This window comes from Alexandromys fortis, unplaced genomic scaffold (assembly GCF_014885135.2).
Source record: "Alexandromys fortis isolate MF-2015 unplaced genomic scaffold, M_Fortis_MF-2015_v1.1 scaffold_37, whole genome shotgun sequence".
Classification (NCBI taxonomy): Eukaryota; Metazoa; Chordata; class Mammalia; order Rodentia; family Cricetidae; genus Alexandromys; species Alexandromys fortis.
In genome coordinates this window covers 597,352-618,707 of record NW_026067914.1, presented here as the reverse complement: position 1 = coordinate 618,707, position 21,356 = coordinate 597,352, and the positions used below count along the sequence as shown (strand labels likewise).

Here is a 21,356-nt window from a genome sequence, read left to right as displayed (position 1 = left end):
CCCAAGCCTGTGCTTGACCTATTTGCTAGCAATGGCGTGTGGAAAAATCATTTTAAATTTAGATTCTCACAGAGCCCCAATTGCCCGGTCGTCAAGCTTTGTTGAACTTCTTGTCATTCAGATCCTCAGCTACTACTTTCTGAATGATGGGCCCTATTGCAAAGCATTTATGGTCTACTACTGAGCAGTAAGTACTGTTCCATGCGCCATATATTATTCTCCACTGTTTTAATATTCATATACTGGCGACTTTCTGGTAGCCTAGTATGTTCTTTAAAGGTTTAATGTTTATAAAGATGTGGATCTCGCCTTCTACTTTGAAGATTAAAAAATGGGATTAATTTTTAAATATCCTATGGATTAGATATAAGAGAACATTTTGACAACAGAGGTTAAGCCAATTGTATATGCAGATAATAAAATTTAAATGTTTTCACAAAAACAATATAGCTGGGTATCGTGGAGTGGTAAGCACTTACAGGCTGACAATTTTAGCTTGAGATAGTCTATTTGAAAATATCTGATACATGCTACCAAGTGTCTTTCCTAAAGGAACCATATCCAGTGCTATATAATATAGTCTACCTCCTTTTTTAAAATGTCTTTTAAATTAAGATTAAAGTGAGCAGAATAGACATGACTTCCGAAAGACTAAAAATTCACTTGTTGCTTTTAAGAATACCACATTCTGTTTTCTTCCATCGATCATTGAACAAATTTTTAGTGTACTTAAATTTTTGTAGTGAACCTAAGACGCCATTTTGGTATAAGGTACCTAATGTTTGGGCTTTTTTGAGGCAAAATAACAACTCTTACGTAAACAAAATATGAGTGGCCACGGCCAGAGACTACTCAAGTTACTTTGAATGGCACACTGAGTTGCAGAAGCAGTTCACAAGAACAAAGGCCATATATGAAATACATTTACCACCTACATTGATGGCAGCATTATTGTACCCATCCTAGATAAAATTGGGTAAAATTGGATTTCAGATGTTACATAATTTACTTTAAGATAGGTAAAGGGCGGCTGGAGAGATGACGGCTCAGCAATTAAGAGCATGTACTGTTCTTACATGGACCTGAGTGGGTGGCACACAGCTGCAAGTTCCAGACCCAGGGGATGTCTGGCCTCTGCGGGAACTTGCGATTCATGCAAATACTCACACACCTATAGTTAAATTAAAATCTTAAAACATTTGTAAAGGCTAGATGTTTCCTAGCTTCCTAACCACAAGCTTTACCTAATATTCCTGAGAAGGTTAGAACGAATACAGTGATTGACGGTAAGGCGCTATTAAAGGACATTACTGAGGCAGTTTGGGCTCTCCAGCCGCAAGACTCTTTCTCCAAAGCAGGACGTGCTAGTCAGTCAATGTCACCTATCCTGCAATATCTTTAATACAGATATGGCTTCTTGGAGAACTTTAGTTCCGCAGCCTCCTGATAGTCTCCGTAGGTTCAGTTTATTCGAAGCTCCAAGAAATTGGTAAATTGGTGATTCCAAAACACAGATGCACACACACACAACCCACTTATACCTAATTCTTCAGGAGAAGCAAGTTTAATTAGGACCAATATCACAGAAAAGGGTAGCTATTGAACAAGCCATCGCTCCTAGATCCTTGCAGTGAATGGAGCCAGGAGCCAAGGATCAAGTGTGTGCGTGCCTGTGTGTGTGTGTGTGTGTGATATAGTATCGTCTGGGGTAAGGAGGTAGGGCAGAGGGGGCAGTCGGGGTGTGTGTGTGTGCGCGCGATATAGTATAGTCTAGGGTAAGGAGGTAGGGCAGAGGGGACAGTTATTCCGGGGTCAGAGGGTTCCCAGCAGTGGTGAAAGAGCTGGCTGTGGTGACCAGCACGAGTGGGTGAGCGATGGTTGGCGCGGACCTCTGCCCGGAACCGCGCCCAGTAGGTCAGCCCCGGGCGGCCCAGCGCGGCGGGCGGAGGCGGAGACGGAGGCCGAGCAGCCAGCAAGCGGGTGCGCCGGGCTTCGTCGCGCGGCGACGGCGGCGGCCATGGCTGGAAGCGAGCCCCGCGGAGCCGGCTCGCCGCCGCCCGCCAGCGACTGGGGCCGCCTGGAGGCCGCCATCCTGAGCGGCTGGAGGACCTTCTGGCACTCGGTGGGCAAGGAGCGGGCGGCGCGGACGGTCTCCCGGGAGGAGGCGGAGGAGGAGACCAGCGCGCTGACGCGGCTGCCGGTAAGCCAGCCCGGAGCGCAGGCCACCACTTCCGGGTGTGTGCTCGCCTGGGACGCCAGTGCCCAGAGTCGCCTGGACGTTGACTCTTGGTGTGCCCCAGCCAGCCAGGGTCGCCCCACGTCTCACACTAGTGACCAGCGAGATCGCCCACAAATTGTCAGCGGTCCAAATAGGATATGTGGAAATCTGTTTTAGGGAAACGGGTTAGCTTGGGAAAGCATCCCACTGTCTCTGTTCTGCACATCCTATCTTCAGTCCCAGGCTCAGTGTAGCCCAGTTATCGCCTGGAGCAAGCAAGTTTCACATGCCTTAAATGACAAAACTACTACGTAATTGAAAAATAAACGAAGTTACAAGGGCCCCAGGTTAGAACAGATCACAGGAAGAGTGCATATTATTTAAAAGTTTCAGAGAAAGATCAGAAAATGAAGAGATCATACATTGTTGATTATTACAATTCTTTTTATCTCAGTTGGATTATTGGTGCGTCCCACTGACATTCATTCCAAATGTAAACTCCCCAGGCTTCTTACCTGTGTCCTTTGAAACGGATTAATAGGCTAAATAGAGAAATTCAGACGACAGAGTCGCACACTTTCGTTTTGATCTAGTGGTTAAAAATCCAGAAAAATTTCCACTCGATAACACGTTTATTCTGAAAGAGAAATTATTAACTGGTCTATCAAAATACCCACAGAAAGAAAAATATGGAAGTTGTTATTTTGCTTGAAAGATGAGGCCTTGAACTTTCAAGAATGTTTCATAGGTGTTAGGAATGAAAACGTTGAGTTTTGATTTTTCTCTGGGTGAAGGAAGACAAGACTTGGTAGTAGGAAGAAGGGCTCGCTCGGTTGCCCTTTAAGAGAGCAATGCCTTTTCTCCGCCTCTGTTTCAGATCGATGTGCAGCTGTATATCTTGTCCTTTCTTTCACCCCATGATCTGTGCCAGCTGGGAAGTACAGACCGTTACTGGAATGAAACCGTGAGAGACCCAATCCTCTGGAGATATTTTCTCTTGCGGGACCTCCCTTCTTGGTCTTCTGTTGATTGGAAGTCACTTCCGGACCTAGAGATCTTAAAAAAGCCTATATCTGAGGTCACCAACAGCACCTGTTTTGATTACATGAAGGTGTAAGTATCAATTTCTGTGAATTAGCAGGAGATAGTAAATGTCACGCTAAAGTAGTCCACGCTAGTTCTAACACTGCTACTAATTTGTTGCGTGGAATTTGTCTAAATGGCCCCTTTAAAAAAGTTATGGTTTGAGTTAATTGACTTTTTTTCATAAGACTCTTACAGCTTTAACCTTTTGTGTTATTTCCCTGTGGTGACCAACCAGTTTTCAATTAATTATATGTGATACAGTTGGCAAGAAAGAAGACATTTCTTAAAATTCTCATAATCTTTCTAATATGTTTTGTTAAATTATAAATGCTTATAAATGCCATAACCAGAGAAGGAATGTCCAGAGATCAGAAAACGATTCTTTTTGACTGGGAAGAAAACCATTTTTGAGACTTTTTTTTAAAAATTACTATTATTTATTTTGTGTTTGTGTGGGTAGACACACACATGCTATGGTACTTATGGAGGTCAGAGGATGACCTTTGGGAGTCCATCCTCTCTTTCCACCAAATGGGTCCCTGGGATCAAACTCAGAACATCAATCAGTCTTGGTGACATTTACCTGCTAAGCTGTCATAGCTTCTTTTTTTTTTTTAATTAAAAATTTCCACCTCCTCCCCACCTCCCATTTCCCTCCCCCTTCCCCCAACTCCCCTTCCCCTCCCTCTCCAGTCCAAAGAGCAGTCAGGGTTCCCTGCCCTGTGGGAAGTCCAAGGTCCTCCCCGGTCCATCAAGGTCTAGGAAGGTGTGCATCCAAACAGACTAGGCTCCCACAAAGCCAGTACATGCAGTAGGGTCAAAACCCAGTGCCATTGTTCTTGGCTTCTCAGTCAGCCCTCATTGTCAGCCACGTTCAGAGAGTCCGGTTTGATCACAAGCTACATCAGTCCCAGACCAGTTGGCCTTGGTGAGTCCCATTAGATCAACCCTGCCATCTCAGTGGGTGGGCGCACCCCTCGCGGTCCTGACTTCCTTGCTCATGTTCTCTCTCCTTCTGCTCCTCATTTGGACTTTGGGAGCTCAGTCCGGTGCACCAATGTGGGTCTCTGTCTATATCTCCATCCATCGCCAGATGAAGGTTCTATGGTGATATGCAAGAAATTTATCAGTGTGGCTATAGGATAGGGTCATTTCAGGTGCCCTCTCCTCAGGCGCTCTCTCCTCAGCTGCCCCAGGACCAAGCTGGCGTTGTTGTTCTCCCCGTCATAGCTTCTTTCACTTGGTTTTTATTTTGCTAATTTTCAATGAGGTATATTTGGGTGCCTTTGTGTATTTATTTAGTGTTTCGAATGAACTGTTGCTTTGGAGACTATGAAAGGCGTGTTTAAGAAGTTTGATATTAGTAGCTTTAGTGATATTTTAAAATTTCTGGGATTTAACCCTAAATATCTGTAGTCCATCCTTATGGTGGGGATTCTCGATCTTAACATTAGTGACATTTGGAGCAGTTGTAGGGGACGATCCTGGAAACTGTAGGATGTATGGCATCATCTCCGGTTCTGCTAAGTTGATGCTGGTAGCACAGCCTCCTCTTCCCCAGATGTGAAGATAAAGTTGTTCAAACATCGCCACATACTATAGGATAAGGGATAAAAATCTTTCTCAGGAAGAGAACAGTTACTCTTCTATATAATTAGTTTCAGCTATTCCAACAAATACTGGTGTTTCATGAAGGAAACTAAATAAAAGATAAGAAGGTAAAGAACATCTTCCTCGGGGACGGTTCTGTAGCTTCGCGATTCCTTCCACTCTCTGGCTCTTCGTGTTCTTCCCTGCCATGGCACTCTGCATACGTGTTACAATGGTGCCTCTCACCAACTGTCTGGGAGGGTTGAAACTATAATCTCGATATTACTATGCCTTGCAAGGACTCAGTAAGTGATATATTCTCAAATGAACAAACGTTAAATGTTTTCTGTTTTATTTTCTAATTCTGAGGGTTTTCTGCAGCTATAAAATGTGCTGTCCGTATACGAGAAGAGCCTCGAAAGCCAGCCGTCCTGTGTACGGAGCTGTTACCTCCTTCTTACACTCATTGATCATTCAGAACGAACCCCGATTTGCTATGTTTGGACCAGGTTTGGAAGAACTGAACACATCCTTGGTGTTGAGTTTGATGTCTTCTGAGGAACTCTGCCCAACTGCTGGTTTGCCTCATAGACAGATTGATGGTAATTTAATTTTCATGTTAATGTATAATACGTAGTAATTCTAGCACTAGGAGCTTGATGTTAGTGCTAAAGGATGGGCATTTCTAAAATTAAATTGTGTAATTTTATCTAGAAATTGTAATTAAATCTAGAAATTGGTGAACGAACTCCCTGGTCCCACTGGAAAAAATTAATATAAGAAGTATATTTTTCTTAATTTCTCAAATTTGTATAACTTAGAATTTAATATGTTAAAATAAGTTATTGTGTTTTAACAGTCCATATCGTGTTTAGAATAAGAACAATTTGTCAAGAAAAGCCATTGAACATCTGTTTGCCAATTATTTTTTATACATGTTGGTATTTTTAAAAAAAGAACTGTATTATTACCTCCCCTCTACAGAAAAAAAAAACAACAAAAAACAAACAAATAAACAGAAAACAGCTCACAAAACAGTATGTGACGTTTGGTAAGGTGAGGAAGTGTCATAAACAGGAATAGCAATGCAATGTAAGGTGTGTTCTACTCACTATATGGCATAGATTCAGAGATTTAGAACAAATCTTGGTCCTCTATGGAGACAGTGGCTCTCAGTGAGGCTACAGACACAAGTCCTGAGGTAATTAGAATATGATCAGTTAGTTTCTGAACAGAAACATAAGAATCTAAGAAGGCTGCGCATTGAAGATGCCAGCGAAGACTCATCAGTATTAACTGCATTGTTCTCTCAAAACAAGAAGGCTAAAAGCACAAAGTTCTGAAGTGTCTATAAATCTACCAGAGCTAGGTAACCACCACCATCACCACTTGGGAAGCATCAGTATGTGGGAGCTGCTGAAGAAATCTCATCAGAGGGCTGAGGGGATCAAAATTTCACTTTAGAAAAGTTTACTCTGACTCCTGAGTAAAAAACTGGTTAGAAGGGCCTAAAGAAACTGCTATAATCTACGATTAAAATATATATGAAAGGAGTCATTGGATAAAAAGAATGAATTGAGGATGAAAACTGATGCAATTAACTGTTCTTAATGATTATGTAGTAAAGATAGCAAATTTTTGTCTTGTGGTTTCTGTTGGGTTTAAAGTCATTCACTGGGGTAAGGAATAACCAGAGGAGAATGACTTTTGTGGCTATCGCTTCTTTCTTTCTTTCTTCCTTTCTTTCTTTCTTTCTTTCTTTCTTTCTTTCTTTCTTTCTTTCTCTCTCTCTCTCTCTCTCTCTTTCTTTCTTCTTTTCTTTTTTTTTCTTTTTTTTTGGTTTTGTGAGTGGCTATATCTTTTGGTGGCAGGAGCTAGAGATCTTGTCAATTTTATTTTTACTTGTATCTGTAATGACAGACATATCATAGGTTCCACACTATGGTGGTTTGAGTGAGCATGGCCTCCATAGGCTCATATATTTGAATGCTTGGCCCCCAGTTGGTAGAATTGTTCAGTAAGAATTAAGAGATGTGGCTCTTTTTTGAGGAGGTGCATCACTAAGGGAGGGTTTTGAGGTCTCAAAAGCTCTCACACCATTGCTAGTTAGCCCTCCCTCTGCCTTGTGCTTGTGGCCCAGGTGTCAGCTCTCAGCCACTGTGACAGCCTGCCTGTTGCTATGATCATTTCAATGATGGGCACAGACTCTAACCGTTTGGAATCATGAGCCCCCCCCCCAAATTAAGTGCTTTCATTTTATTTTATTTTATTTTATTTTGTGTGGTTTTTCAAGACAGGGTTTCTTTGTAGCTTTGGAGCCTGTCCTGGAACTAGCTCTTATAGACCAGGCTGGCCTCGAACTCACAGAGATCCACCTGCCTCTGCCTTCTGAGCGCTGGGATTAAAGGTGTGTGCCACCACCGCCTGGCTTTAAGTGCTTTCTTTTATAAGTTACCTTAATCATGGTGTTTTGTCATAGCAGTGGAAAAGTAACTAACACCCACACACACATTAAATGAATGGCTTACAGATTATATGTCCAGATCAGAGCAAGATCTGAAGAAATTAACATTTTGGAGCCATAGACGATTTAGGTTCCCATGGACCTGGAAGTTTAGGAGGCTAGAGAGAAAGACAGTGAGCCGCAAGCTGAAGTCTGCAAAAGGGGAAGGGATGACCATGATGGCAAAGTTGCAGACGAAGAGACTGCTCTCCAGCTGAATGGTGTCTTTTTCAGATGGAACTATTCCAGATGATTCTTGAGTAATGGTTTGACAAGTCATTGGAAGTAGAGAGATCAGCCCACTTCTTCACTATAGGATATGAGGAAATAAGCGATTTTGATAACTGGGAGTCCATGGCAAGACAAGTATTACCTAAGGCAGGCCAGTTTCAGGCAACCCTTCAGAAAAAGCCAGAAGATATGAGGAAAGTCGACAGTTGTGAAATGGCAATTACATTCTCTTTACAGTGACTTAAGTGATTGCTTGAAAATGCCAGTCTGTGGGCTCAGAGAAGAATATGGGTTGCATAATAAGTTGGACTCCAGTTAGGTGTGTTGAATGGATAATTTATGGAAATTAAACTGGTAAAAAACAAAGCAGAAATGTCTGGTTCTCTTTCCATGTACTTTTTGTGGGATAACATGGCTGGAGGCTAGAGGATCATGTGACTTGGGCTAGTTATATTTTAAATAGTACCCACAAGTCCAAATCTATACAAGGTATGCTTAGAACGGTGTGATGTATCATACCTTATTTAAGTAGAAGTCAAAAGTTTGGGGATGAAAGACTGGAGTAGTTTCTAATGAGTTAAGTGGTAACAGACGATGTCAATTTGTTTGTATATCTGGAGGCCCATGGCTTTGTAGAGAAGAGAAACCCTTAGATATGTAAGTAAGTATTAAGTAAGGTATCTACTGTTGCAGGAAAGGCTAGGTAAAGCAAGAGAATTTAGAGGACTGGTTGAAAGAAATTACAGGTTGTTAATTTTTACTAAAAGCAGAATGGCCACAGAGAGAAGTGGACAGATGGGAGGGGACAAGTTTCTAGCAAGAACTAGAGCTATGGAACCAGGATGTTTCCAGGGGGCCAAAAAATACATTGATCATTAACAAAACTCCCACCATCAGCAAAACAGAAGAGGCTAAGAAAGGGGTAGCAACTGTTGGGTGACTCAGACACACAGCAGTAAGAAGCCAATAGTTAGCAATCTAAGGGTATCAAATATTAGACCTCCGGCAATCCTCCCAGGAATCCCTAGGAAGTAGAGGTTATTTCATTTTCATGGCAAGTTTAGGATTCTAATCCGCACTCAGCATCTGCTGTTCTGGCTCAGTTTCTACGGCATTTCTAATGCTGCACCTCATGTTTGTGAACAGTTTCTCAGACGGGAAGAAGGGGTCTCCACTGAATATATACATGGGTCATAAGACCAGTGGACATGTAAACTATGAATAGGAGTCTTGTTGAGGATAAATAGAAGTAGTTGCCATGCCCCAGCTGCTCCTGTGATGCTTGTCACGTTGCCTGGAGACTGGAAAGTCAGGATGTGCCCAGTGCGCTCTGTATCTGTGCTGCCAAAGTTCATACAACTTGCTCTCCTCATCACAAGCACGGCAGTTTATTCCAAAGTTGCGTGTAACTTGCTACTTTTTTCCCCTTTTCCCCTTTTGATTTCACTGCATAATCTTTCAGCGGAATTTTTAAGTGTTTTTTTTTATTGTTGGCTTGTTTGTATAACCAACTTTCTCATGTAGGTATTGGATCTGGAGTCAATTTTCAGTTGAGCAATCAACATAAATTCAATATCCTGATATTATATTCGACTACCAGGTAAGGCTGCCTGAAACATCAGCAGTGGAACATCTATTACAGAGGGATGGAACCTGTTTCATATCTTTTTTTTTCTTATATACGTGTGTATTTTCTTCTTGCAGGAAGGAGAGAGACAGGGCAAGGGAAGAGCACACAAGCACCGTTAACAAGATGTTCAGCCTACAGAGCGAAGGCAATGAGCAAGGAAGCCGCTACAGTGTGATTCCACAGATTCAGAAGGTGTGTGAAGTTGTAGATGGCTTCATCTATGTGGCAAACGGCGAAGCTCATAAGCGTAAGCATTCTTATATTTCTTCTCCAAGGTACAGCATCCTTTGCAAAATAAATAATCATATTTTTACAGCACCACAATACTACAATAGTTAGATTTTACCACTGTGATTTTCCAGCCATTACTGTCACTAGTGTTAGTGTTAGGACTACATGGGAACTTCCTAGCATGCCACACTGTGATCCATAGATTTTGCCCATTATCTAGGACGTCTGGTTTCTGTAAGCACCACAGAGTCCTGATATGTGCCTAAGCTTGATTCTATAGGCATGTTTTTATATAGCCGACATTTTAAATTACTGATGCTTTCTCTGCCTCTGATATATTCAAATAATCTACATAGATAACTGAAAATGTATTGGTTTATTCTTACCCATACTGTAGAGAGGTGCGTGGATAAGATGTTAGTTGTGTAGATTAAAGTTAAGTTAATTAAATCAGTGGGTTCATAACACTCTCCATATACTCTGAATAACTGTCACTGACATTGTTTTGGTATGACATTGCTGTCATTGAATCTTGAACCAGTATTATAACTTCCTCTCAATCCTCTGTGTACAAGATAAAATATAACTATATAACAAATGATTTAGTATGCATATTGCTTGTATATAATATGCACATGATACATATGTCATAGTTATTTAATGTGTTGATTTTAATTTACAATGAATTTATTTCTCTGCCAATCTGTTAAGTCCTGGAGGCAATTATACTTAGAAATCCTGGATAAATTATTCATAAGAAAATAATGAATTATTATCTGTTATTATAGGGCTATCTGTAAAGGAAAAAATTAGAAGCAGAATGAAAGGTAGATCGATTTGTTCATCAAACAGTAGTTGTAGAGGTCAGACGCTGTATTTGCGGGTGGAGATATGATGAGAGCTACAACTGAAAGAGAACATGCTTTCATCTCGTCTTCCAGATTGGTTCCAATAGGCCCCTGTAAAATAGTAGAAAAACTAGGGCGTTAACCTGGTTCATAACTGAGGCCTCAGACTCAGTCCCAAGCATTGTAGCTGGAGGTCTTTTCCCTGTCCTGTCTGGTGCCGCTGGATCGTTCCTCTCCCGCCCACCAGTCCAATCACTCAGAGGCTTGCTATTAACTGTAATTGGCTGGCCAATGGCTCAGGCTTCTTACTGACTGGCTCTTATATATAAATTAACTCATTTCTAATAGTCTGTGTATCGCCTCATGTTCTGTGGCTCACCGGTAATGCTCTGGCATCTTACTCCTCCAGCGACTGCTGGCATCTCCCGACTCCACTTTCTCTCCCTGTCTCCCTGCTAGGATTCCCATTCTAGCAATACCCTTCCTGCCATAGGCCAAAACAGCTTCTTTACTAACCAATGGTAATACAACGTAATCACAAAATACAGAGAGGGGCATCCCACATCAAGCCATGATGGATAATAACAAATAAATGAAAACATAGAATACAAAAATAATCTATACCTACTTACTGAATTTTTTCCCACAAAGCTTAGCTAGATTTTCATTACGAGCTTAGTGGTAGGATAGGAGATCTCTGGTCTTTCATGAAAGAGGCATGTCTTGATCTGCTGCTATTCCGGTGAGAGGAGCCCTATTTTCTATATCTGTTTCTCAAATGAAGCCATAGCTTTCTACCAACAGTGATAGGATGAGAAATTACTCCTGCCGCTTTTCCGGCAACGGACTGCTCCTGAGAGAAGTGTAGAAACAAATGCTTTTCGCCTGAGCACAGAGGTAGGAATTGAGTTTGAAGCAAGTATTCTTTTGTTTTCTGATCCTGTGGAGGGAAGGATGTTTTCATAGAAGACCTTTCTACCAGTACAGGGCAGAATTCTGTAGTCACCAAGAACACTTCCACTGTTCATGCTCAGGGGTATCCCCTCCTAAGACCGAAGCTGGTGTGTAAAATGTGAGCCTGGACATCACTATGTTGCCTGGGCTGGCCTTGAACTTATGACATTTACTCTGCCTCATTCTCTTGATTGCGAGTTTACAAGTGTATCATACCTATCATACCTAACTGCAGAGCATTTGAATCCTCTGTGTTGACACTAACTACAGCAATAGAGGGCAAATCCACCAGCGACGGACTAGTTTGACTCTAACCAATATGTTAATGATCCAACAGTCAAAGGAACATGCCTGCTTCTAAGAGTCTGTCCTCATTATTTCCGTGTCTAACTGCTTTTCTAAATAAAATGCCTAGCGTTAAATCTGAAAGTTCTTAGGCAGAAAAAGAAACAGTGGCTTGTATCTATAGTCTAAGATTCTTGGCAGGCTGATATAGGAGAATGGCCTGGGATTTTGTTTACCACATGTTGTGGTATTTCTTTATGGCATTATCAAAATTTCTATCTAATTTGAAAGACAATTTAATATAATTTTTTGGCAGAACAATAAATAAATTTCAGAAATAAAGACAGCTTATTATGTTTAAATCCTGGTAAAAAATTTAATTCCTTTTTTTTTTTTTTTTTTTTTGTTTTTCGAGACAGGGTTTCTCTGTGGCTTTGGAGCCTGTCCTGGCACTAGCTCTGTAGACCAGGCTGGTCTCGAACTCACGGAGATCCGCCTGCCTCTGCCTCCCGAGTGCTGGGATTAAAGGCGTGCGCCACCATCGCCCGGCTCAAAATTTAATTCCTTTGTGTGTTATTTTTAAGTATAATTATTTTTAGAGTAATGCAAATTGCATATTTTAACTTAAATTCCTTAGGACATGAATGGCAAGATGAATTTTCTCGTATTATGGCCATGACAGATCCAGCTTTTGGATCTTCAGGAAGACCACTGCTGGTTTTATCTTGTACTTCTCAAGCGGATGTAAAAAGAATGCCCTGTTTTTATTTAGCTCATGAGCTGCGTCTCAGCCTTCTAAACCACCCGTGGATGGTAAGGTCCTAACTGCTTTGATGACAAAGAATTGGTTTTTAGTGTACTTTCTATGGTATGTATTTATTTACACAGGTGTACGTGTTGCTTGCATGTATGTGTCTTTTTGAGCTTTCGTTTATGGTAACAAAATAGCTAAGACAATAACTTAAAAAAGGAAAAAGGGCCTATATTCTCTCAGTTTTTAATGTTTTAGCTCACGATCAGTTGACCGTCTTGATTCTGAGGCTGTGAAAGGCAGATCATGATACTATGAACACGTGATAGAGGAAACCTCTGTCTTAGAGCAAAAGAGGAAGAGAAAGAGGATGGGACTGAGATCCCAGGATGACCTTCAAGGAACATCCCAAGTGACCTCCCAGAAGTCACCACTTCTCGAAAGTTCCACCGCTCCCTAACAGCAGTGTGGGTGGGGGTCAAGTCTCTGACACCCAGAACTTTAGGGGACACAATTAGAATGATAGCGTTTGTATTTTAAATGAACTGCCACTCTAATGTGATTTAAGGCCTTGATTGATGGGTGGCAATAAATTTGACTTGATCACCTGTTCCTTACCTCTCCTATTGTAGGAACAGTAAGACAGTAACTGGGAGAGGCTGTAAGGACCCCACTCCTGTGCTTTCTCAGCCCAGTGTGTAGCTTTAAGAACCTTAGTATGAGTAGCATTCCTCGTGTTAAAATACAGGTCGTTGGGGGTGAGGATGCTGCTCAGTGGTGAAGTACCTACCCAAAATACAGGAGACCCAAGGGTTTGGTGCCCACCACCACTGAAAATGGACACCTCATCTCATAGGTTAGTGCTTTAAAGTTTATTTGAATAATAAAATCTTTTTTTTTCAAATGATAGTTGGCATGAAATGCCACAGATGAAATGTTTGTAAGAGTCTCTATTGGTCTATTTTTATTTGCATCTATTATTATTATTATTACTTTTGAGACAGAGCCTCTCTGTGTAGCTCTGGCTGTCCTGGTACAGGACATGCTATGTAGATCAGACTGGTCTTGAACTCATAGATATCTACCTGCCCCTGCCTCCCAACTGCTGGTACTAAAGATCTTCCTTTTTTTCCCAATCTACCTAAAGGTGTGTTGATTTTGTTTAAAATCCAGGAAAAAAACTGTTTATCCTTTGTGATTTTAAAATTATGGTTTCCTTTATTTCTACTGTTTTCTTGGTTGTTTCTTCATATCTCATGATATGGTGTTTGTTTTGCCCTGATTTCCCTAAGCCCCTCAGATACATTGTTAGCTTGTGTGTTTGAAATCTTATTTATTTACTGGGGCTGGGCCCCAAGTATGCCCTACTTCTGAAATCGTGTGTGTATATGTGCACGTGCGTATGTGTGCATGTTTCAATATAGGTATTTGTTGCTCCAATTTGCCTTTATGTACTGTGTTTGCTGTATCCCATATTTGGTACATTTTCCCCATTTTTATTTGTCTTTCTAATTTATCCATTGGCCCATTGTTTGTTTAATAGCATGCAAAGTCTATCCATTTGCCCATTTCTAACTTTTTGTTGTTATTTCCAGTTTTATTCTGCATTTAACCTTAAAAATACATATGATTTTTTTCTACTTTATTGTTACCATTGTTAAAGATTTTGTGGTCTAAAATAATGTGTATTCTAAAGAATGTTCTAATCTATGTTGGAAAAAAGTGTATATTCTGCAGCTTTTGGATAAAGTGTTCTCTAATGTCTGTTAGGTCCATTCGGGTCTGGTTAGCTTTACAGTATGTCACATTTACTAGTTGACTGGTTAGGTTCATTAAAGAGTGTTTTAGTTAGTTTTTTGTTTGTTTGTTTTATTTTTCAAGACAGGGTTTCTCTGTAGCTTCGGGGCTGAGTTTTAGTTTTTAAAGAGGATCCTTTGGAGAAATGTGCAAGAAGCCTGTCCCTCCCATTTCTAGAGCTGAGTACTAGGAAATAAGACACACACTGAAGTGGTTAGAAGATGTTAGAGATCACTTATTTACACTGCTGCTCCCAGTGATAGTGCTTGCAGAACTTAGTCTTTGTTCGGGTCATTTTATTTTAGCTCTTCAAAAAATAATGTCTAGTGAAATGCCACTCATTAGGATTCTGGTTTGAACTGACAGCATCCTTTCTCATCTGCCCACAGGTCCAGGATATGGAGGCTGAAACTCTGACGGGCTTTTTGAATGGCATTGAGTGGATTCTTGAGGAAGTAGAATCTAAGCGTGCAAAATGATGTTCCCTTTGGACCTTGGGAAGCCGCAGGGCAGGACTTAGGTGTTTCTCATCCATCCTGTTCCTGCCTTTCTGTAGGAGGGCTTCACACTGGACAGCTATAGATGCCATGGTTCTGACTCTACCACAAATCAGCTGCAAGTTTCAATCCTATTACTTTTCCCCAAAATGAACTCTCATATTTTTGATAACTTTTATATTTTCTGTCTTTTTGAAAATATTAAACTCTGAAAAACAAAAGCTGTGGTTCTCTCATTTCTCACAGTTTCTCTGTTTTGCCATCAAGTTTGTCCTGATGGCAAATAGCTTTTCATAGCATCTTTTCAGGGACTCGTTAACTGGTTATGGGAAAAAAGGTTTAATCTATTCTCAATAGAGACACTAGTTATGAAAATTTCAGAACTGCATTAATTTGGCCCAAACCCCTGTTCTTTTTTGAGAGAATAGAAAGAATATTATGTTATATCTGTTATTGCTTCAGTGAGAATTAGCTTTTCCTGGAAGTTGTTGTGTTCAAATAATTTTGAACATGTGAGTACTGAATCCCGACTCATGAAGAAAATTCCCCAGAGATTTACATGTGTTATACTACAGCCTCACCAAATGCTCGTGTTTTGCAGAGGAAATGGCCTACCACGTGTTGGAACTGGGGAACTTTAAGATAATAGTGAAAGAAATATAAATGTTGCTATATGGTTCTGTATTTAAATGCATTTTTTTGTGTGTGGAGAAAGTTGTAATATACATATGGTCATAGTCTTTCTAAGTATTCAGGTGACTGTCATTTCCATTTTGACCTTCTGGTGAAGGTCTTGCTAGCAGAGGTCACAGCTGTGCTGGACCTCACCTGTCAAGAGATACCTAAATGGGACTACCTCGTTGAGCAGGATTTTCCTGAGATAACACATTTATTTACCCGCGAATCCATTGATCTCCTGAGTAGCTTTAACCCACTCATGAAAGCAGCTCTCAAATTGGCTCTTAAAGATCCCATTTGTTTCTACCCCTTAATATTCTACGCAAGGAATTAAATTCAGCTCGTGCTTCTGAAAGGACAGATTGTATTAAAATCACAGCCATGGTATTTTTCTTGGCTTTAGTTGAAGGAACAGAGACACAGAGAAGTGGGGAATTCTATTAGCATTCCCAAGTCTCAAGTCTAAGCGGGGAGGATGTGAGACATGGAAACTGCAGATTCCTTCACCTAAGTTAAAAAGTTACGAGTTATTACAATCTTAATCGAGAAATCAATTTCCTGGGGCTGTTGAGATGACTCAGCATGGAAAATCCGGACAACCTGAGGTAGATCCTGTGTTAGTTACTTCCCTGTTTCTATGATAAGACACCCCAACCAAGGTTTCTTATAAAAGAAAGTATTTACTTTGGGGGTTCATGATTCCAGAATGTTAGAGTCCACGGCCATCAAGATAGGAGACGTGGCAGCAGGCAGGCGGGCATAGTTGGTATAGGGCAGAAGCTGAAACCTCACATCTTGATCCACAAACACGAGGCAGGAAGAGAGCTAATTGGGAAATGGCGTGGAAATGAAAATCCACCCCAGGTGACAAGCTTTCTCCTACAAAGCCACACCTGCTACCCTTTCTCAAATGTTTCCATAAACTGGAGCTCAAACTTCAAATATGTGAGCCTTTGGGGGTGGGGCGTTATCACCCAAACACCACACAGGTCCTGAACCTACACTGAATCAAATCCCAAAAGTTGTCCTCTTATCTCTACATGTATGCGGTGGCATGCATGCATATATGAACATGTGTATGCTCGTGAAGAAACACACACCCACACAGTAATAACCTTTAAAAGTCAATTTCTTGAACTCTGTTATGGCTCACTAAACTCCCATCAGGGCGGTTTAGGGGATGAAGTAAATAATCAGCTAGGCGTGGTGCCTCCTGGTGTTGACAGTGACCTCGTTCAAATCCCAGTTATCCACGTAACCAAGGAAGTTCCTTAAATTCTGGATGCTAGTTTTCTCTTGTACAGAATGGGGATCGCTCTATTTGCCTCCGAGTTGAATTTTAACTCCACCAAGAACTATTCAATTCACTTTCTGTGAGAAGATCTTTGTTGTGCCCAGAGTCTGGACCCCCCAAACCACCAAGAGACCAGATTTGATGCAAAACCAAAGAGTCTTTTTTGTTTGTTTTGCGAGGCAAAGTTTCTCTGTAGCTTTGGAATCTGTCCTGGAACTAGCTCTTGTAGACCAGGCTGGTATCGAATTCACAGAGATTCACCTACCTCTGCAAGTGCTGGGAATAAAGGCCTGTGCCACGAGCGCCCAGCTTCCAGGTGTCTTTTTAATTATGGCTTAACTCATGTCCTCTGTCCGTCTGTCTGATCCAGTGGGTGGAATAGGAGAAACCTGAGCTGCACTTGGGCACTGGGGCAGGGTATAATATTGAGGGTAGACCAAGGGGGTCATCTCAGGGTCTGCTAGTTGCATAGTAACAGTGTCAGGATTGGCACACGTCCAGGCTGGGGAAGCTGTCTTGAGCTGATTGGTCAGCTGCAGCTGCAGAAAAGTTGCCATACTTGGAGTCATGGCGGCGGCGGCGGTGGTGGTGGTGGTGGTCGTGGTGGGCCGGTTCCTGCATTCCATCATCAAATCAGTAAGGCACATCCAGAGTCGCCAGCTAACTTCTGATCCTCCCAGTAATTAGTTAGGGCAAGGTTGGGCAAAGTTGGGCAAGGTCGAGGGCTCAGTACATTCTGCTGAGTCAGGGGCCTTGTCTTGCTAGGTCTGTCCTGGCTGCCAAAGGAGAGAGTGCTGGATTAGGGTCTGGATTCTTCACTTTGCTGTTAACCTAAGTTTTTAAGTGTTTTGTTGTTGTTGTTGTTGTTTTCAGTATCACTTTGAGATGATTGTCCTGCTGGGACTTCTACTTAACAGCTATGGATTGGATGATTAAAAAGTAAGGGCCAATATTCAATCATCCAAACTGTTGAAAAATAACTGAAAAAATGTGCCTTAGAGATGCTGTGAGAACCATATGCATTTAATTTGTAAATATTGTGAACTAAATTGTATCCTCCTTCTAAATTCATAGATTGAAATCCTAGCTGCCAGTACACCTCAGAACATGACAATGTGACTATATTCAAATGTGACTATATTCAAATTGAGAATTTTTTTTTTTTTTTTTTTTTTTTTTTTTTTTTTTTTTTTTTTTAAANTTTTTTTTTTTTTTTTTTTTTTTTTTTTTTTTAAAGACAAGGTTTCTCTGTGGAGCCTTAGCTGTCCTGGAACTTGCTCTGTAGATCAGGGTAGCCTCTGCTTCCTGAGTGCTGGGATTAAAGGTGTGTGCTGACACGCCCAGTTGAGAGACTTTAATTAAGGAAGTAATAATGATCAAATGAGATCACACGGTCACACCTAATCTAATATGACTGTTGTCCTCATAAACAATGGGGCACACCAGGGATTTTATTGATATTTATTGAGCTCTACATTTTTCTCTGCTCCCCTCCCTGCCTCTCCCCTCCCCTCTTCAAGCCTCCCCCAAGGTTCCCATGCTCATAATTTACTCAGGAAATCTTGTCTTTTTCTACTTTCTACTTCCCATGTAGATTATGTCTATGTAAGTCTCTCTCAGTGTCTGCATTGTTGTCTAAGTTTTCTGAGATTGTGGTTTGCAGGCTGGCTTTCTTTGCTTTATTGGTGTAGGAGGTTCTGTATTTATTTGTGTTGCTTTCATTGGTTGAATAAAGAAACTGCCTTGGCCTCTTGATAGGGCAGAACTGAGGTAGGCATGGAGGCCAGAACTGAATTCTGGGAGAAAGAAAGCAGAGTCAGAGAGAGCCGACATTTCCTTGCATCTACTGGTTTATTTGGTGTAGAGTAAAGGTTTTTATATATTTTTTCTGTCTTGTGTTTTATCTACCCTCTTCAATGGACCAATAGAAAAGGAGAAGTTTTCATTTCTCTTGTCTTTTCTCATCGCAGCAGCAATCTCTTGTGACCTTCTCTGTCCCATTTGCGTCTCTTGCTGGTTTTCATACTGTCTCTTAGATACCTTGTGATCTTGTAGATTCTCTCATTATTAAAGCATTCCTGACATGGTGTCTACATGCAATAGCTCACTGTAATAATCTAAGTAGTGATGACAATTATATTTTGTAAAAATTGTTCCTAAGTTCTGAAAAGGATCCCTCTGCTTTCTTTAGACCTCCAGAAGGTGGTACTGTTGCTATGTATAAAAGATGGAATCAATGGCCAGAAAAAGAGCCCTTTCAATGCAACTTTTACAATTTTGACCAGATTGGAGATTCAGTGTTTTCCGAAGCATGTCTTGGAGTCTATTATCTTGGTTCTATAACATCGTTTGTAAGTGGGTTAAGTACCTTGCTGCGGCATTCCCCAAACTTTTGCTGTGATGGACTGGAGTGTGAGTCGACTAAGATGCTTTAGCATGGGAAGTTTCTCATACTTACTCTCAGGGGAAATACAGAACAAATGTACAAAAAGCAGGTTTTAAGGGACTCAGGCATGGTAGAACATGACTCAAGCATCCCGTCATGAAAATTCACAGGAAATTTTCTTCAAATGACATGTAAGACCAGAGGATTGCATTGAGAACATATATAGAACTATTATAAATGAACAATAAAAATAACCAAATTAAAATGTGTAGAGAATCTGAATAGAGATTTATCTCTCCAAAAATGATACACAGTGATCAATAAGCAACTGAATAAGCTCAACACCAGTAGTTATTACAAAAATAAAATCCAAACCATGTTTTAGCCAATGATGCTGACAAGTGGGTAATGGAAACTTACGTGTTTATCAGTAAGGACGTAAAATGGTGTAGTCATTTGTTAACAGACGAGCAGCTCTGCAAAATCTTAAAATTAGATTTATCTAAATCTCTTAACCCAGCAATTCCATGGCTAGGTTTATACCTCAAAAGGAAATGCAAACACACTTCCATACAAAAACATGTATGAATGATCACAGCGGCATCATCCATAACCCACAGGACCATCACATGGCAAATGGTTAGACTACTGTAAACTCAGTGTGGATATAATATTAATTATATATTAAATAATATAAATAATATTACCCAGTGTAATGCTATTAGAAAAAGAGAAGTATTAGCACTTGCGCCAAGGCATATGAACCCTGAATACAGGAAAGATGATATAGATGATTCTACTTAAGCAACGTAGAGTAGGAAAACAGACAATCCATCAATCACAGTTGCCTATGACGACAGGGGGAATGGGATCATGGGCTGTTTGGTAATAAGATTTTGAGGATCTTTCTATATGTTTGGAGCCCCCTTTTAAAGGAGCTAAGTTACAAATTACCATGTTTCAGTAGGAAATCTAGGTTAATAGTTTATGAAATGAAATAGTAAGCAGTAATAAATTACACTGACTGGATAGAGAAGGTTTTCTCCCTTGGACTTGGATGACAGTAAAGTGTTGTGTCCCTACTACCGTATTTCTGTGTATTTCCCTTGGATTTTCTGCAACTGACTTCCTAAGATGGTGTCTGTTATTGAATAAATATACATGTTCATAACTATTCATTTTGGTAAACTGGGTCCTTCAGATTTATGAAGCTGAAGTTTTGGCTTATTTAATATTTTTAAATTTGAAGTTTTCCTCATGTAAAAAAGCATTAACGAAATTAGTGGATTCTTATTTACATGTACTTGGGCCAACCTTTTTGAATTGAGTTTGTTTAAAATGGGCGTGTTAGTTACAGCAGGGCTTGATTTTGTTGTATAAGCCGATTCATAATTTTAGAAAAGGTCTGGTTACGTCTGTTTTATTTGTTGATATAATTAGCTCATGTTATTTTATTGTATTTACTTTGTTTTATACATTTTGCTGTTGCTTTTCTGCTAATCCAGGCTCAATATTCACTTATCTTCCATTTGTGCTTATAAGATGTATTGCATGTTACAAACACACACACATGAGTAAAATGCATAGAACAACTCTTTTTACGTGTTCCATGTTTGGGTTGTTCTTAGGATTATCTGCATTATTGCCTTCTTTGGCTCTCACTTTCTTGGAGGCTCTTGCTCTTGCTGCCTACTTTTGGATGTCTTGTTCGCTCGCGAGTCTCTTCTGCATCTTTTCTTCATTTTCATCATTTTGGTGCTTTAACCTTGGCTTATAATCTCGATCACACTCTCCATCTGACCAGTTCTTTCTTGACTATTTTCCAACTCAAGCTTCTTTTCTGAGGAATTTTTAAATCTTTGAGTCAGTTAAGTCTCCTCTCACACTATCTTGTTTTTTTTTTCTAATTCAACTTTTAAGTAAGCATACCTTTTTGAGATTCTCCAAATCCCTGGAAATGCTTGTTTAAGGATATTTAATTTAGATTACCTGTTTTGTTTCTTTTTTTTTTTTTTTTTTCTCTGCTTTGTGGATTGTTTTGTAATTCTCCTCATGGGAAACATTTTGCTTGTTACTTCATACTTCTGATTATTGTAACTTGTGTGGATGCAGGTTTTCCCCTTCTGTCTGTTTGGGTGTATTTTACTTTCCCAGGCCAGCAGTAATTTACAGAAAGGGAGAACAGCCGGCAAAGTGGCTTTCTTAGCTCTTTAGCGCCCTCTTCTGTTTCAATGTTGGTAGACAGGTTTTGGAGATTTTCTTTCTCTGTGTGGTTTTGTGGTTACTCGGTTTGTTTGTTTATTTGTGTATGTATTTATTTAAGGCAGGATCTCATCCTATGACCTTCTGACTGGCATGGAACTCCAGCATTGCGGAG

At 40.5% G+C, this 21,356-nt stretch overlaps 1 protein-coding gene across 4 annotated transcripts; it reads left to right on the top strand.

Annotated features, from left to right (window-relative positions):
• The first annotated feature begins 1,846 nt into the window (after positions 1-1,846).
• Positions 1,847-14,842, top strand: Fbxo4 (F-box protein 4). 4 transcript variants are annotated; one of them, XM_050139084.1, is made up of 7 exons: positions 1,847-2,200; positions 3,096-3,331; positions 5,264-5,496; positions 9,153-9,228; positions 9,333-9,505; positions 12,214-12,389; positions 14,514-14,842. In XM_050139084.1, the coding sequence occupies exons 1-7, from the start codon at positions 2,018-2,020 to the stop codon at positions 14,601-14,603; spliced, it is 1,167 nt and encodes a 388-aa protein (XP_049995041.1). In that variant the 5' UTR covers positions 1,847-2,017; the 3' UTR covers positions 14,604-14,842. The 4 variants fall into 4 exon arrangements, with proteins under 4 accessions (XP_049995041.1, XP_049995042.1, XP_049995039.1 ...); XM_050139085.1 differs by having other exon boundaries at positions 1,851-2,200; positions 5,276-5,496; XM_050139082.1 differs by having other exon boundaries at positions 1,880-2,200; positions 3,150-3,331.
• Positions 14,843-21,356: the final 6,514 nt, after the last annotated feature.